We start from the raw sequence: 14,166 nt of genomic DNA, 5'->3' as shown, positions 1-14,166 counted from the left end.
ACTCTCAGGTAGCCCAGATAAAAGAAATCCAGTCAAATCTGATCCAGGGTGAATCCAGAACAGATAAGAAGATAGAGAATTTGGAGAATAGACTCAGATATAACAACCTGAGAGTCGTAAATTTCCCTAAGTGCAAACTTATTTCCCCTAAAGAGCAACTAAATAATTATCTCCGGGAGATACTACTCCCCAACAAATATGCCTAACATAATTAAAGCATATTTTACATCTGATACCCTAAAGAAATCTGTAGGGGAAGAAATTCAGGGTGGAGATGTTCCTAAAAGTGATCTTCTATCAGCTTCCCCCTTAGAAGACCTATCAGGGTTTTTAGAAACCTCTCAAGAAAAACAGATAGAGAAAAGGGGAATACTGTTGGTTACTTTTACCTCCCCCATTGAGAGAGATAATGTACTAAGAAATTTCCTAAGGAATAGGAATAAACAATATTTAGGAGGAAAGGTATGGATATACCCAGATGTAGTAAGAACAACGCAGGTGCGTCGTAAAAAATTTTTGAATCTGTGTCCAAGAGCACGCGCCCTGGGTGCGCAGATATTGATTAAATTTCCTAGTAAGTGCATAATGACTATAGAGAAAGTACGTCATGTATTTTTTGAACCAGATCAATTAGAAAAATTTTTGTTGTCAAGAGAAACAACAACTTAACTCTGATGTGTTTCTCAGTGGAAATGTGTTTGTTACCCCTACCACTTTCTAATTATGATAATGATTGTAAGAATGGATAATTTGCTCCAATTTATTTACATTGGACTCTCAGAATTTCATAGTAAAATGAGGATATAGCAATATGATAAAGTTTATGGAATATAATGATGAAATTACTTATATAGGTTTAAAAAAAATGTAATGCTATTCCTTATGGTAAGGTATGTAATCCTTATTTGTATTATTTTGAAAAATTAATAAAGTATAAATTATTAAAAAAAAAAAAAAAATACTGCTGAAGAAAACAATTCCTATCTGATTCTAGGGCAAAGGTGACAATTGTTGTAGCCCTAGTAGTTATATCATCATTAGAAGAGTAAAGATATTCAGAAAAATTAAAATTACAGATAGTAACAAGTACATCTAGACTGCCTGCATCCTCACTGGATATCTTCTTTTTATCTGGCATATAATACAATTTAGACTCTCTTCAGTAAATTAACACTTCAGTAGAGTATTTTTAAAAAAGTAATAAACCAGATAATAAATGTGATTTTGGAAATTCAACAACCTAAAGTTTTTAAATCTCAGTGAATTCTCAAAAGATTTCTTCTGATGATGAACATTCAGACTATCTTTCATTCCTCAAGTATAGAGGATTTCAAATTGGTAATCCTAGTCAAGTGTGCAGCCACCTGCGATTCTGTTTGCCCTATCCTATGATCTGTTGGTTTTCAGGAAACACCAGATGAGAAAGAACATAACTGTCCTCCATTCATATGTTAAATTAATGGTATCAATAATTATTCACATTTGACAAATTTTGATAATTTTCCCAACATGCACAACAAAATAGTTTATAATTATAAGAAAACATATTTAATAGTAATAAAGTAATTAAGGATACATATTGATGTTGAATGACTTCCTACATCAAGCTGGGGAGTTTCCCAAAGTTTAACAGTTCTAAAACTCAAGAATTCTGCATAAGAGCCAACTGCCAGCCATTTCAATCAACTGCCCTTTTTGTTTGGACTTAGGCAAATGTAGGCCTAGCCAGAACAATGTGTACCATTGCTAGAGAAAGATGTCCGAGTCATAAAAACACTAGTTTTGGAAAAAAATTCAAGTAAATAGCTTCTCTCCAAAGCTATGCATTTTCATGAAATTTACATACGGGCCGATACAGTACAGTACGCTCCGACGGAGCGCACTGTTAACCCTCTATTGGACGCGCGTTTTCGATGCGCTAGCGTTACCCCTTATTAGGAAGGGGCCGAAAACACGCGTCCAACCCCCTGAACCTAATAGCGCCCGCAACATGCAAATGCACGTTGATGGCCCTATTAGGTATTCCCGCGCGATTTAGAAAACAAAATGTGCAGCCAAGCCGCACATTTTGCTTCAGAAATTAGCGCCTACCCAAAAGGTAGGCGCTAATTTCTTCGGGCACCAGGAAAGTGCACAAAAAAGCAGTAAAAACTGCTTTTCTGTGCACCCTCCGACTTAATATCATGGCGATATTAAGTCGGAGGTCCGAAAAGTTTCCAAAAGTAAAAAAATTTGAAGTCGGCCCACAGCTGTCGGGTCGAAAACTGGACGCTCAATTTTGCCGGCATCCGGTTTCCGAGCCTGTGGCTGTCAGTGGCCTCAAGAACCGACGCCAGCAAAATTGGGCATCGGCTGTCAAACCCGCTAACAGCCGCCGCTCTGGTCCAAAAGGAGGCGCTAGGGACGTGCTAGTGTCCCTAGCGCCTCCTTTTGCCTGTTTTTACCTCCGGGCCTAATTTGAATAGTGAATCGCGCGCACAGGAGAGTGGCCTGGGCGTTCATCCGCTCTCCCGCGGACTTTACTGTATCGGCCCGATAGATGGGAATTAGTAAGCTGACTGCTAATATATATATATATATATAAATGTATGTATAAAAAACAAATAAGAGGAAGTTGTGCACTGAAAAACAGAAAACTGGCATCTGGGTAATAAATCGAGCCCAGGAGAGAACTGGGGTTATAATATCAGTAAAAATGTATCTATAAATTATTTATTTTTTATTTAACAGTTTTATATACCGAAGTTCTGGTAAAATTACTTAAATGTAACTAAAAAACCCCCAAAAAACCCAGTAGAATCTAACACACCGCTTACAAGTAGGTCCACTTAAGAGTAGCTTAAGCAATTTATAAACAAATCACAAACTACAGCTCATCTGAAACAGACTGAATGAAATGAAACATTTTTGTGAGGACTGTGAAAAATTCCAAAAAAAAAAAAAAAAAAAAAAAAAAAAAAAGAATCCTGTAGGAAACAAGTCTGTACTCTAATTCCAAGATACATATCACAAGAATATGAGGTATCTAATTTCTGATGCTGAAGATAAAAAAAGAAACTATGTCATATAAATGTGAGCCTACACATTGTTTATGAATATCTGTTCACAGAATTAGGCATGTGGCAATCAGAGGAAAAGGCATATAATTTATTATAGCCTCATACAAACATCAATGTGAAAAAAGGAATCAAAGTATATCAAGGCTTCAAGGAGCAAACGAACCAGGATCAGTGAAAATAAGGTGAGAATCACCAGGATGATGTATAGTGCATATTGTATAGACAAAGAGAGCATCTGAAATATGTCTGCAAACAAGTAGTTCCTTTTATGAAAACCTCATAGAATCAATGTATTAAGACACTGGAGGTACTGGAAGAAGTCACCAAATATCAAACATCCTAAGCATTGATACATATACTTCATTAATGTGAAAAACTGAGCCAAGGTTTAGAAACCTTACATCTTCATCAAAATAAAATCACAAATCAGGAGTAGTGAAAGTGTTAATGTATTTCTCAGAAAGAAAACAGCTAAAAATCTTAGAAGAGCACGCAGTAGCACTAAAGGAGTCGAGGATTAAAACCGTTATTGTTCAGAGTGTTGCAAAACCATTAGAGCACTGTTTAGGAACTTTCAAGAAATCTGGAAACTTATCCAGAGTTTACAAAGTTAAAAAACCTTTCATGGTGTGTTATTCTGAGGATCCAGATTTTACATCAAACTCCAGGACATGAGGAAATCTCAACTATGGTTACTGAAATAACCTGACATGAACACAGTCAAGGTAAACAATGCTAAAATTTCCCAATGAACCGCAAACTCAAAGAACTTGAACACTCACAATTCATTAAGTAGCCAACAGATGATCATGAATGTTTGCAATAAACTAATTCCAAAGGAGAGAACTAAAAGACAAACCACCAATAAATGTCTAATCTCCCAATAGGCCAGGGGATTACAAAAATACAAAGGTGGTGTGACACAAAGAAATGATAGGCAAAAACACTATGCCAGATTATTGATAAATTGCTACTTGAAATTGTGAAACAGGAAATAACATCAATGCTCCTTTCAGTATGAAGCATGCATATCCTACACCAGTGGTTCTCAACCTTTTTTCTGTTGACATGCGAGGCAAACTGAACACATGTCAGTCACAGGGCTAACCCCACCCCTACTCCTCAGTAATGGGTATAAAGCAGAACTAGAACATTCCCCGTACAACTCACCATACAAAAAACATTCTGGCACTACCAGGCACATTCTGGCACTACCAGGCACAATAGCCCTACTTATAAAGACAACAGTTCACCACCAATGCATGTCCAATTGAGAAAACACAACAAATAAAATGAGGTACTTTATGAGCCTACGTGCTAGTTAAATATCTCACCTCAGTCATAAACACAAGATCGACCTTCACCAAGGACAGAAAGACCACAAATTACAAATATGGAGACAAACTAGAATGAAAACCCAAAAAAGCCACTCTGCATGCAGTGCAAATCTGGAGCAATGGAAACAGAAATGTAGCACCTAAGTCCCAGGATCTGCAATAATGCATACAAACTAATCCGCACTAAGTTACACCTGCATTATGGCATGCACTCAATGGAACAACCTTACCTATAAAGAGCCAACATTACAAATATTAAACCAGGCCCTATATGCTGAAACACCTCCAATTAGGGAAACAGAAAAAGCCAAGCTGCTCTAGATCCCCCACACAGAAATCATTGTAAAACTATATGAAAAAAATGTTTCAAAACAGCTGATGAACAGATCATCTAACAATTAAAAACTCTTAAAAATTTAAAATTCTTCAAACACCAATAAAATATTTCAAAACAGCAGACACATCACATACTACCCAATCAAGAAAAATGAACTTAAAAAGCCACCTTTGCTTACCCTCTCCAGCAGTTGTCCTACTCCTTTCCCTTGCAGGCCACACCAGAAGCAGCAGTAGCTGCTGAAGCTGTCCTCACGGTCCTCTTCCTTAGGGACCACAACCAGTCTCTTCTCTCTCTCAAAAATACTCACACCAGTCACACCCTCAGGACCAGTTTCTGTCTCTCACACACCATCATCTCCCCAACCAGTCATCTCCCTGATCAGTCTCTCTCACACATACACACGTCACCTCTCTGACCAGTCTCTCTCAATCACACAATGCTCTCGCTTTCTCTTACTTACACACAAGCTCTCAATCACACACATGCTCTATCTCACTTACAAACAGGCTCAATCACACACATACCCCTCTTCTCACAGCCACAGCCAACCAAAAACATGCTCCATCTCTCTCTCGCACACACACGACACACACACAGAAGCATCCTCCCTGTCTCACACACCACACACACACAGAAGCACCCTCCCTGTCTCAAATACACGAAGCAACCCTCCCTTTCTCACATATACACCACACACACACAGAAGCACCCTTCCAATCTCAAATACACACACACACAGGCCCCAGCTGAACAGCTCTTTTTCAGCCCCACCGGCCTGGTCTCCAGCAGCAGCTAGCAGCGCCGGTCTTCATTTCTTCGGCCCCACCGGCCTGGTCTTCGGCGGCGGCTAGCAGCGCCGGTCTTCATTTCTTCGGTCCTGCCAGCCTGGTCTCTAGCGGCAGCAGCTAGCAGCGCCGGTCTTCATTTCTTCGGCCCCACTGGCCTGGTCTCTGGCAGCAGATAGTAGCGCTGATCTTTTCTTCGGCCCCACCAGCTGCGAGAAGCACGTGACACACCTGCCGGTGCGTGGCGACACTAGTGTGTCGCGACACATCAGTTGAGAATCACTGTCCTACACAATTGATATAAATAAATGCTAGCAGTCAAGGAAAGCAGCAGCAACTTTATGCATCAAAATCACTAGCAATTAAGATGCAATGAATTTCTGCCCAAGTGTGGACAAGATATCTCTTGAATATTTAAAATGAGTTTCAATCAAATTCCTAGATTTTTCCAAAGTTTACAAACAGTTTAAACCAATATTCATTCTAATTTTAGACTGATTAAAAAGCTGCTCCAGAGCTGCGTATGCAGGGTTTCAAGGTCTCCAACCACTGCTGGAAGCCAATATGGGCAAAAGTGCATGCTGTGTTTCAAGTCCTGCCCCACACCAGTGAAGTGCTCACCCTCCCCGTGCTGCCCATTGCCATGTTGAGTCCCGCCTCCTCACCCCCAAGCAGCCAAAGTGCCTGTTATCTGTTGCCATGATTGCATATGAAGCAGGCCCTGCCACCAGAAGCACTTCCCGACAGACTCCCTGACCCTACACAAAAGCAGAAGTGCAGTACTGCAGAGCCTGGGAAACATCAGTAAGCATGCTGCTGAAGGAGAGAGAAGTTTGGAACTACCACCAATAAGGATAAATATTGCAGTGCAGGGGTGGGTAAAGAGGGAGCTTCTTGGCGAGGCGGGGTGGGGGAGGGGGCAGGCCGGAGGCCATGCTAGGCAGGGGATGGATGAGAGGTAGAGATGTGGATGCTGCTGAGTGGGTGGCTGGGAGAATCTGCTTAATATTTTGTCCTGGTTTTTGTCCACCAAAATAAAATCCGATATATACCGGAAAAATGAGTCACTTTTTCAAATGAATTTGTACTGTTTTTGTTCTTGTCATAATAAACCCTGGTAAATTCCCAGGAAAAATAAACAATAATAAAAGAAGAAAATGAAGGTCTATAAATATTCTGAGGCACCTGTATCTGGGGTATTTCATAAGGCAGCATGATGCCCCAAAATCCAGGACTAATAGAAACTGCTGTCAGAAACAAACAGCATTGTGGAAAGGAAGGAAAAAACAACTTTTGGATGTATTTAAAGCTCAAACACACACACAGACACAAATATAAAGAGAAGGGGGATCAGTAACAGTTCATAAATATTGAAAGTGTGAATAGAAATTAAAAAAACTGATGGATGGAGCCAATAGATTTGCAATTTCTTGCCAAGCAGAAATCTAAATTCAAGAACTCAAAGTTTGGGAACTCCATAGGGGTAATATACGAGTCACATCACCCATCATTGTGAATCCTATTAAAATGATTATTTACCTTTGGATAACAGGTGGACAATAAAACGTTTTACAGAAACTACAAATCAATTATTTTAGATGGGAGAAAAGCATGCTCAAACATACCAATGGATAGTAAGCAAAAGCATATACTGTTAGTGCATTATGACTGTGGAATTTCCTGATGCAAGATACTAGAATATGTACCAACTATAATATAAGAGGCACCTGATTATCTCTATCCACTGGTAAGGGAATGATATAGGATAAATACAATTTATATATGATTTTAATCTAGCAGACTGCTCTAGAGAGATACTTACCGCATTTGCTCTCCGTAGCCTTGGGACCGGGTTTTTCTACCTGTATAGAGCGCTATACAGCGCCTATACAGTAACCTGGGTGCGCGGGCCTAACGCTTCACGTACACGCTGGTATCTGTCATTTCAAATGTCATTTCAAATGACATTTGAAATGACATTTGAAATGACAGGTACCAGGAAGTGGACGGTTCTCCTACGCTCACCTGCCCTGGCCGCGTCAATGGATGCTGGTCTCCGGGGCAGCCCCAGTCCTCTCCCCCCTCCTCCCGAAGCAACGAAAGCGGAAAAAATCTAAAAAGCGAAAAAAAAAAAAAAAAGTTGCAATGAAGTGGACGGTCGGGATTGCCAGTCCTCTCTCCCCTCCTCCCGAAGTAAGGCTGTTTTACTTTACTTTACTGGATTGACCTGACACGCTCTGAAGCTTTCCCGTTTTTTTTCTTCCCCTCCCTCCACTTTCTTCCAGCACTTTGCCTATTTTCTTTTGGGGGACTCTCGTTTTCACCACATCAATTCCCTGCTCCTCCCAGCAGCTAAGGCCTCCTCCCTCCTCACAGTCCCATGTGTAAAGCAACAACTAACTTTTTTTTCCGCAGCCGCTCAAGATTGCCAGTCCTCTTCCCTTCTCCTGGAGCAAGGCGCGAAAAGCAGCCTTGCTTCGGGAGGAGGGGAGACAGGACTGGCAGTGTAAAGTAACGACTTACTTTTTCGCAGCCCTCCTCCGAAGACGGACATCGGCAGAGACTGACATCGGCTCCCCTGCCTCCCGGAGACGAAGATGGATGCCTGCATGGGCGAAAGCGGCCCCTGTGCGTGCAATTGGGCCGCTCAAGACGTGACGTCACATGCCGTGATGCCAAACATCGTGACGTCACACCTTGAGCGGCTCATTTGCACGCACAGGGGCCGCTTTCGCCCGTGCAGGCATCCATCTTCGCCTCCGGGAGGCAGGGGAGCCAATGTCAGTCTTCGGAGGAGGGCTGCGAAAAAGTAAGTCGTTGCTTTACACTGCCAGTCCTGTCTCCCCTCCTCCCGAAGCAAGGCTGCTTTTCGCGCCTTGCTCCAGGAGGAGGGGAGAGAGGACTGGCAATCTCGAGCGGCTGCGAAAAAAAAAGTTAGTCGTTGCTTTACACATGGGACTGTGAGGAGGGAGGAGGCCTTAGCTGCTGGGGGGAGCAGGGAATTGAAGTGGTGAAAACGAGAGTCCCCAAAAAGAAAACAGGCAAAGTGCTGGAAGAAAGTGGAGGGAGGGGAAGAAAAAAAACGGGAAAGCTTCAGAGCGTGTCAGGTCAATCCAGTAAAGTAAAGTAAAACAGCCTTACTTCGGGAGGAGGGGAGAGAGGACTGGCAATCCCGACCGTCCACTTCGTTGCTACTTTTTTTTTTCGCTTTTCGCTTTTAAGATTTTTTCCGCTTTCGTTGCTTCGGGAGGAGGGGGGAGAGGACTGGGGCTGCCCCGGAGACCAGTATCCATTGACGCGGCCAGGGCAGGTGAGCGGGGGCTGGGGGAAAGTTTGCCGCCTACCCTTACCCCTGCCTCTAACGCAGGGGTAAGGGTAGGCAGTAAGTTAGCAGGTTAAACGCGCGGCAAAACGGCAGAGTAAAAAAGCGATAGTCGGGGCGCGCGTTACTGGATGGTAGGGAATAGCTAATTTGATCGTTTACATGTAATATACATGCCGCGTGCGGAAGGGGCTACCCGGGGATTTAAGGACGCAGTAAGAGTATGTTAAAGGGGATTGTGGATCGCAGGAAGGGCTAACGTGGCCGGAAAGTGAGTAGAAAGCGGGTTAGAAGCGGGGTAAATGTGGCCGCACTTTACTGGATTGACCTGATAGTTACCTCTTTGAACCGCCTCCCTATCCCCTCCCCCCCCCCCCCCCCCCCCCTTCCTTTTTCCCCCTAGTGTGGCCTTTCCCACCTGCCATTAGAGCTCGCCTTTGTATCATGTGTATATTTGTATACAGTTACTCCAGTTTTTAATTGCACACTCTCTGTAATGTGAATTAAGTAATTTAATTTGGTTATTCTCCGTTCTTTTTTCTTATCTGTGTTCCTTTCTTTCTAACTTACAGGCCGATACAGTAAGGAGCGGTAGGAAGAGATGTGTTACGGCCGGGTGCACCCGCGTTTGCCGCACGCACAGTTCGGATCACCTACCGCTCGATACTGTATTTAAATAGCTTGCAAATGCAAGCCGCGTCCAAGAAGCGTCCGTGAAGCGTTAGGCCCGCGCAATCCATTTTACTGTACAGAGCGCTATACAGCGCCTATACAGTATCCTGGGTGCGTTGGTACCTGTCATTTCAAATGACGTTTGAAATGACAGGTACCAGGGGGGATTGCGAGTCCTCTCCCCCCCCTCCCGAAGCAAGGCAGCGTGAAAATTTAAACAAAAGTGAATAAAGTGTAATAAGAGTAATAAAAGTAAACTTACTGTTCAAAGAAAATGTGAATTTTCTTTGAACAGTCCTCTCTCTCCTCCTCCCAAGGCGCGTACTGCGGCTCCCCTGCCTCCCGGGGGCAGCCGGCGGCGAAAGCGGCGGGCGAAAGCGTACGGGCAGGCGGACGAAAGCGTACGGGCGAAAGCGGCGGGCGAAAGCGGCAGGCGAAAGCGTACGGGCGAAAGTGAATGAATGCACGCCCGTACGCGGCGGGAGCCGGTGGGCGTGCATTCATCCAGGCGGAGGGAGCCGGTGGCGAAAGCGGCTTCCAGCAGCCCCCGCCGGCGGTGAATGAATGCACGCCTGTGCATGCAATTTGGGAGCTCAAGGCGTGATGTCACGGCATGTGACGTCGGCATTCGCTAATGCACTGCCTTGAGCGCCCAAATTGCACACACAGGCGTGCATTCATTCACCTTCGCTGGCGGGGGCAGGGGAGCCAAAGCGGCTTCCAGCAGTCCCTGCCGGTGAAGGTGAATGAATGCAATTTGGGCGCTCAAGGCAGTGCATTAGCGAACACCGACGTCACACGCCGAGACGCCAAACGTCGTGACGTCACGCCTTGAGCGACCAAATTGCACACACAGGCGCACAATTCATTCACCTTCGCCGGCAGGGGCTGCTGGAAGCCGCTTTTGCCGCCGGCTCCCTCCGCTGGGTGGATGAATGCTCGCCCGCCGGCGAAGGTGAGTGAATGAATGCACTCCCGCCGCGTACGGGCATGCATTCATTCACTTTCGCCCGCACACTTTCACCCTCCGCTTTCACCGCCAGCTGTCCCCGGGACGCAGGGGAGCCGCAGTATGCGCCTCGGGAAGAGGAGAGAGAGAGAGAGGACTGTTCAAAGAAAATTCACATGCAGTAAGTTTACTTTTATACTTTATTTAATGACATGTCGATTTTCGCCCTGCGCCTTGCTTCGGGAGGGGGGGATTTTGACCGGAGCCTGCCTATTGTTGTCACACCACACTAATGCCAGGGTAAGGGTCCCGGGGGGTGAGGGGGCCGTTTGCCCATGAAATTTCGTCTCTCTGACCCGACGCTCCACATTAACGCAAGGGTAAGGGTAGGCAGTAAGTTAGCAGGTTAAATGCGTGGCAAAACTACAGGTTAAAAAGGAGATAATCGGGGCGCACATTGCTGTTTGGGAGGGAATAGCTAATCGGAGCATTTACATCTCATATACATGCTGCGGGCGGAAAGGGTTACCGGTTGATTTAAAGAAGTGGTAAGGATGAGTTTAAAGGGGTAGTGAATCGCGGGTTGGGACTTACGCAGCCAAATTGTGAGTTAGAAGCGGGGTAACCGCTGCCGCACTTTACTGTATCAGCCTGTTAGTCTTTCCCGCTCCCTGCCCTCCTCTTCTTCCCTTTTCTAGCCTGCTCCCCCTTCATTGTAATTTTCCTTCATTTTTGGTTAATTGTAAACCGGTGTGATGTGTTCTATGAACATCGGTATAATAAAGTTCATAAATAAATAATGTATTATCTGGATTTGTAGAACTATGTATGCCAGTTACCTCTCATGAGCAAATTATTAAGAAACAAAGAAAAATAATGATTTTTTTACTATCAAATGTAAACATTTGATTAAAGATAAGGGATTGATGCATCATAAAATTTGAAAATTTAGAAACTTATTCCAGAAAGTTGAATATTTAATTACTGAATTTTCCTAAATCTTCACTGATTTCTCCTTTAGTCATGCTTAAATTATTTTACTTTGATTAAAGGTACTGCCTGAATCTATTCCTCTAGTCTTTAATCTCTTGACCAGGGCTGTTGTTGAACTGTGTAAGAGTAAGCCTAAAACATCTGATAGTCTTATAACAGGCCTGTAAGATCTAATCTATCAATTAGAAATTCCTACTAGGGCTATATTGTTAACTTTTGCATTAAAACCAGATAAAGAATGGACATTGAAGTTTTTTTTTTGAGAGAGAAATATTTTTCTGGGACACAAAATCATCTTTCCAGATGTAGCCAGAGTTACTCAGCAAAGGTAGAAATTATTTTTAATGAAGAGAGAGGGTGTTGATTTTGGGTGCCACCTTTATCTTGAAATGTCCATGTAAATACCAGATAAAATTGAGGAACAATAAAAGTGTTTTATGATCCAGATCAACTTGAGGGGCTTCCTACAAAATAGAGATTTACCTATTGAGAGTCCTGGTTGATAGCTAATAGAGATTTCCATCTAGAGTACATGCAGTTAAATAATGCTATTGTTTGGTTACTTAAAATTTTATTTTTATTTCTCCCAATTTTTGGTCTAAATATGGCTGTAAATTTATTATTGTAACTTTTTTAAATTTCTCATATGTTGATTATCCAGGATTTCTTTGTCAAGTGTTATTGACTTGTATATTCATAAATTAAAGAAATTAAACAATGATTTTAACCTTTTTCTTTTATAGTCTTTAGTTGAATTTTCACATTTCATGAGGAAATATACCTTTGCTGGACTAGCTGTTCTTTTCCTCTTGGCAGGACTGGACAGGTTGTCTACTTGGCTAGAAGGAATCATGTGTAGTGGCAAGGACTGTTGTGAAATTGCTGTTTGACTGAGGCCAAGTACAGGTTCAGTATTTTGATGATGAGGTTTACAAGCCTAAGAACCACATAAGGGAAACAAAAAACAAAACATATGGATCCAGATGTTTGTTTTTTTTTTTTTTAATGCTTTTCCTTACATTATATACTTTTCTCCAACTGCAAATTTAAAACAGCTAGGTGGCTCTCTGGACACTGATCTCAGTTACTAAATATCAGTATCGAAAGGTCATCAATGCAGGAATGTATACTTTTCTTTCTTTTAAATAATGACCATAACACATTATGTAAAACATGACATCCATTTCAAAACATGAAAATCCACAAAGGTTCTTAATTGGTACCCAAAATTGTCTCCCATATTAAGGGGAATTTTTTCTTGTATCCCTTAGGCTTTTTTTAAATGCATGTATGTATTTAAATTAATGAAAGCCAGTCTTAAGCTCAGGTAAAATCAGCTTGACACTAAAGATTGAAAATAACCCTTAAAGCTGGGCACCTGCAGAATATAACCCAACTTCTCACCTGCTGTGCTGAGTTCATGGCACCCTGCCTGGAGGTAAGCTCTGCGGGGATTGGTAGGCTCCATGCCTCCTCAATACTAGGAAGTAATTTAGTTTTATTCTGTAGACTACCTTGTGGAAGGTTACACAACTGAGCCTAGGAAAAATTATGTAAAAAGTAAATTTAACACAAGCCTACTTTAGTAAGAGCAAGTCCACTAAATCTTCCTAAATGCTGTAGCTAGTTATGCTTTAAAGAGCAAATAGATTTCAATTTGGGAGTTTTTAGAAAGCTATTGCGCTAAGGAAAAAGAGGGTAACCAGAAAATAAACCTTTGTGAGAATTAGAACAAAGTCGAGCTCTGCTGTCAGAGGTTTAATGATTTTCTTTTATGAAACTTTCAAACAAGAGTGAGAGGATCACTTGTTTGATTTATCATTCTCTAAATGCTATGACAACTTAAAAATGTAAGACAGCACAAAGAGAAAAAAAGTTATGCAAATTAAAATGTATTAATAAAGCTGATGTGATATTACTCTCTCTCAATACACTTAAAATTTATATGTAAAATGATATTACAAGCTATGATAATTACAATACGCATGGAAACAGATTAAACAGAACATGGCACATCTACACACCAACCTTTTATCCATTCCCCCCCCCCCCCCCCGCCCCTCCCCATGCAATGGTCTCTGGTAAAATGCTTTTGAATTTATTCTTAAAAATAGTATGAGTTTTACCTGTAAATACTTTATCCGTGCTGCAAGTGCAGAGGTATTACTACAATTTTTGCTCCTAGTTGCATTTAAGTAGCATTTAATGGCATCCTGAGGCTGGTTGCAGGACTCATAGAGCGTCCCTAGGTCCATCCAGGCTGCAGCATGGCCATGGTCCAACTGAACAGCACAAATATAGGCCTGCAAGGCATCCATAGGTTGATTCTGCTGCTGATACAGAACACTGAAAAATATATAACATATAATTAACAAAAAACTCACTTTCACATTTAACAAAAATGTAATGTTCACTTAAGTAGATATCTTGTAAAAGTCTTCACACCCATGTACATTGTTGTATAAAAAATGCATTAAATTAGGAGTTTCACTGATCTACACATCATCATAAAAGAATTAGAAAAATATTCCAAAATTAAGAATAAAAAACCAAAAATTCTTAATTGCATACGTCATCACATCGCTTGACTCAGAGGGGTGACTAGTCAATGACTCTCCTTCAAAAGCATCGTCAGATCTATAGCTTACTCTCATGCTTACTCAAAGTCAGATTCCCCTTGATCTGCCAGGGGTGAGGACTCCATCGATG

The 14,166-nt window shown here is 42.2% G+C and overlaps 1 protein-coding gene across 1 annotated transcript in view; it reads right to left on the bottom strand.

Moving 5' to 3' along the window:
- The window catches only part of LOC115092515 (lysine-specific demethylase 6A-like), a 716,945-nt gene that overhangs the window by 242,816 nt on the left and 459,963 nt on the right, over nucleotides 1-14,166 (bottom strand). Inside the window, 3 exon segments of the mRNA XM_029603412.1 lie at nucleotides 12,239-12,394; nucleotides 12,862-12,996; nucleotides 13,584-13,803. Of these exon segments, the coding sequence (XP_029459272.1) occupies nucleotides 12,239-12,394; nucleotides 12,862-12,996; nucleotides 13,584-13,803 (511 nt within the window).

Source organism: Rhinatrema bivittatum, chromosome 5, assembly GCF_901001135.1.
Source record: "Rhinatrema bivittatum chromosome 5, aRhiBiv1.1, whole genome shotgun sequence".
NCBI classification, from domain to species: Eukaryota; Metazoa; Chordata; class Amphibia; order Gymnophiona; family Rhinatrematidae; genus Rhinatrema; species Rhinatrema bivittatum.
The sequence above is the reverse complement of the archived record's forward strand: the minus strand, read 5'-3'. Positions and strand labels throughout refer to the sequence as shown.